At 39.2% G+C, this 4221-nt stretch overlaps 2 protein-coding genes across 2 annotated transcripts in view; both read right to left on the bottom strand.

Moving 5' to 3' along the window:
* Positions 1-1423, bottom strand: part of c7h1orf50 (chromosome 7 C1orf50 homolog) — a 388096-nt gene extending 386673 nt beyond the window's left edge. The window contains exon 1 of the mRNA XM_037678556.1: positions 1277-1423. Coding sequence (XP_037534484.1) covers positions 1277-1325 — 49 coding nt within the window. The 5' untranslated portion in view covers positions 1326-1423. The remainder of the gene's footprint in view (positions 1-1276) is intronic.
* The window catches only part of epha8 (eph receptor A8), a 312202-nt gene that overhangs the window by 178721 nt on the left and 129260 nt on the right, over positions 1-4221 (bottom strand). The window lies entirely within an intron of this gene.

The following is a 4221-nucleotide window of genomic DNA, read 5'->3' as shown; positions in this document are numbered from 1 at the left end:
CAGAAGCGATGACGTCGGGACCGTCCTGCTGCAGAAGCGATGACGTCAGGACCGTCCTGCTGCAGAAGCGATGACGTCAGGACCGTCCTGCTGCAGAAGCGATGACGTCAGGACCGTCCTGCTGCAGAAGCGATGACGTCGGGACCGTCCTGCTGCAGAAGCGATGACGTCGGGACCGTCCTGCTGCGGAAGCGATGACGTCGGGACCGTCCTGCTGCGGAAGCGATGACGTCGGGACCGTCCTGCTGCGGAAGCGATGACGTCGGGACCGTCCGGCTGCAGAAGCGATGACGTCAGGACTGTCCTGCTGCAGAAGCGATGAAGTCAGGACCATCCTGCTGCAGAAGCGATGACGTCAGGACCGCCCTGCTGCAGAAGCGATGACGTCAGTACCGCCCTGCTGCAGAAGCGATGACGTCAGTACCGCCCTGCTGCAGAAGCGATGACGTCAGGACCGTCTTGCTGCAGAAGCGATGACGTCAGGACCGTCTTGCTGCAGAAGCGGTGACGTCAGGACCGTCCTGCTGCAGAAGCGATGACGTCAGGACCGCCCTGCTGCAGAAGCGATGACGTCAGGACCGTCCTGCTGCAGAAGCGATGACGTCAGGACCGTCCTGCTGCAGATTTATTTCTTTTTCACTTTCGGCACCTTGTTTTTGTATTTTTCTTGCATGCTTTGGTTTGGCTGCGCTCAGCCGAGCGGCAGCTTCACAGGCGCTCGGTGAAATCCCAGTTTATGTTAGTTTTGGGGTCGGCTCCGAGCCCGACTCCGCTCACATTAAGCATGTGAACTACAGCTGAACCGAACTTGTGAGAATCGTGCTGCTGTTCTTCGGTGTAGTGTTTTCCACTATCAGTGAAAAGAGGAAAAACAGTGGGGAGAGATTGTTTTGGGCCGGGCTCACCCTGAAGTTGGTAAGACTCCACAAAGACTGTAAATAAAATCACTGTTCTATCATATAAGCCTGACTTTGTGGCTGCTTGAGCGGTGCAGAAGGTGGACTGAGTCAAAAAGTTTGCCCCCCCGGTCTGAACATACCTCTTCGCCCCGAACATGGCAACCTACTCCCCGTGCGTGTAACTCCAAGTTGGATTGATGGAGTGAATCCGAGAGCCACGATTATCTCTTTGAAAATATTTCGCTTTTATAAAATATATATAATAATAATCACAGATGCAGTTTCAGCTCATTCAGCTAATTTTAGCTAACGCCTCAGCAGCCATCAGTCATGTAAGAGTTTCTGGTTTGCACTAATCCGCAGGTTAAATGTCTTACCTGTGGGGGTTTTGTTGGCTTGGTTCTGTACACTCACCGTCCTGTCCATTTTTTTACGTTTTTCCTACAAACTCCTTTCGGCTGATATTTTCCTGAACTATTTCTAACCTGAGCCGGCTTGTTGCTTCCGGTTCGTCACGTGGTCCTGAAAACGCGGTTATCTTAGGTTGTAATTTGTCTGCCTGACTAAAATATTTTATTATATATTTTATTAATTAAGCATAAAAATATTTCAACGTATTTTACTCGAGCTGTTAGAGTAAAAAAACATATAACATTCGTAGTCACAACCATTTTTAAATGGGGAATTTTAAATACTTGATTTTTAAACAGGCACAAGTCTGGAATCTTTTTTATTTGTTTGTTTGTCATTAAACAGTACAAATACAACTTCAAACAAAGAAGAAAGAAAGATAAAGCTATAAAGGAGACAAATTAAACAAAAATAAAATCAGACAATCGAGTTCGTTCAGTGTTCATGAGAGTTAGAGGTTTTCCATGAGATTAAGGTCCTTCACCATCCTGCAGAGATCCTCAGCAGCATCAGCAGCATCTTCTCATGTGTTTCAGAGATGAGAAGAACAGGCACAGTTCTCTGTGAAAGGCAACTACATTTGGTCTAGCTTTAAGAAATATATTCTTGTGAATAAAAAACTTCCCTAGAATGAAAATAGTGTTAATCATCAGATCAGGTACAGAGTTTTTTGCGATAAAAGCATACAGGACATTTTCAATTCTGGAATCTGTAATTAATTTAGACAAGCAGTGATGTAGATCATCCCAAAAGGCATCAGTATATATACAATCATAAAAAATGTGGTGGCAGCTAGTTCGTTACAAAATGAACAGTTAGTACATTCAAAGCCAAAGCGCTTACATAGAAAGTCAGCAGAGGGATATATTCTATTAATAATTCTGAAATTAATCTCTTTTTTTAGTTACAACGAGGAATTTATAAACTGTTGATCTTAATTGTTCAGCATCTTTTCTGGAGAAGGAATTTAGAGTTGTGTTTGGGGAAGAGGAGCAGGGATACAGCTCTCTGTTAAATATGAAACGAACAGTTTAGTTTGGAGTTCAAAAGATTTAGATTATTCACTAAAAGCAGGGGAAGGTTCGTGTTTGGAACATTTTTATATAAATTAGATGTCATGATTATTATAGCTTGAAGTACTGCATTAATCACTTTCTTATTTTGTTTTTTATCAGTCAAGTTCAATTTGGAACTAAAATTCTCAAACGTTATAATCTTCCCTGTTGAACTGAACAAGTGTAAAACAACCGTACGCCTTTATCACTAGTTCTGTAGAAATATAATTTAGGGTTATGTAATATATATGTGCAGTTCAGAGTGGGGCGTTGTGGGACTGAAGTTGTGTTTTAAATCATTTTCCAGTTCAGTAAAACCTGTTGATGAAATGATGAGAGTTTATGGAGGAGCTTTTTTGGGTCATAGTCACATTTGAGAAGAAATTCAATGCCGCCTCATTTCTTGAAGATTTCATTAGGAATATAAAACCAGAACTTTTGTTGGTTTTTAACATCAACCAATTTATTTTAATTGTGCCGTCAATACATTCAAAGCCTCTTGCCTTAAGACCTCCATCTTTGTATTCTTGTGTCATAGAGCCTTTTTTAATATAATGTGTTTTCCTTTTCCAAATGTAGTTGAAATTTGCTTGATTTAGAGCTTTAATTGCAGTTTTATGAATTAATAATGAGTAGGCAGGGGAGATGAAACAAGAAATACATTCATGTTTGTAAGAAAAGTGCGGCCTGTGATTGAAATGTCTCAAGAGTTCAGATATGTTTGGCTTCTTTCCAGATGGTTCCAGATGTTGAGTTTAGTTAAAGGCTCCATGTCTTTAGTTATGTGTATGTCTAAGTATTTTATATTGCTTTTAATAGGAATGTTGTGAATGCTTGATTGGTCAGAATTATGAATAGGAAGTAATTCACATTTGTTCAGGTTTAATTTTAGTCCAGATGTTTTAGAGAAAAAATCTACTGTCTCGAGGATTATAGGGAGTTGGTCTGAGGTTTTTTTTTTTTTTTTTTTTTACAAATATTGCAACATCATCAGCTAATTGTTAATTGTTGACACAACACTGTTGGTTTTTCAAAATTCAATTGTTTGATGAGGATAGACATCAATTCAGCTGCTAAAATAAATAATAGGGTGAAATTGGACTTCCCTGTTTAACATCTTTGCCAATGAAGAACCTGGGAGATGTACCTTGTGCTAATAGAACTGAACTGTTTGTGTCCTTGTAAATTAATGTTATTATATTTAAGAATTGTTTCCCCAATCCAAAAAGTTCTAAGGTTCGAAAGATAAATTTGTGTTCGATCATGTCAAAAGCATTAAAAATGTCCAAGAATAGAATAAATCCATCATCTTCTATTAGATTATAATCCAGTAAATCCAATATAAATTTAATGTTGTTGTGAATCGAGCGTCCTTGATGAATCCAGATTGTGTCTGAAATAATGTCCGTAATACCACATTTAAATCTGTTTGTGAATATATGAGTGAGTATTTTGTAATCACTGTTTAATATTTTGTAATCATTAATAGAGTTATGGGACGGAGGTTGTCAATTATTTTTGGGTCCTTGTTAGTTTTGGGAATTAGGGTTATGACTCCTTGTTTCATTGTAGTAGGTCAGATAAATATTGTGGATATTTCTTTTAGCATATTAAATATTAAGTCTTTTAAATGAGTCCAGAAGTGTTTATAAAAGTTACTGGTTAGAACATCTGGGCCTGGACATTTGTCTAAGACTAAACAATTCAACGCTTTTTCTACTTCTTCCGTTCGGATTTCTGCATCACATATATTTTTAAAACTCGTCCACAATGAGATCTGTTCTCCGACTGATTTAAAAAGAGATTCAACATCTGTATGAGAGTAAGAAGAGGAGAGCTTCAGCATCTGTATGAGA

The sequence above is a fragment of the Nematolebias whitei genome, chromosome 7 (genome assembly GCF_014905685.2).
Source record: "Nematolebias whitei isolate Nwh7 chromosome 7, NemWhi1, whole genome shotgun sequence".
In the NCBI taxonomy this organism is placed as follows: domain Eukaryota; kingdom Metazoa; phylum Chordata; class Actinopteri; order Cyprinodontiformes; family Rivulidae; genus Nematolebias; species Nematolebias whitei.
The sequence above is the reverse complement of the archived record's forward strand: the minus strand, read 5'-3'. Positions and strand labels throughout refer to the sequence as shown.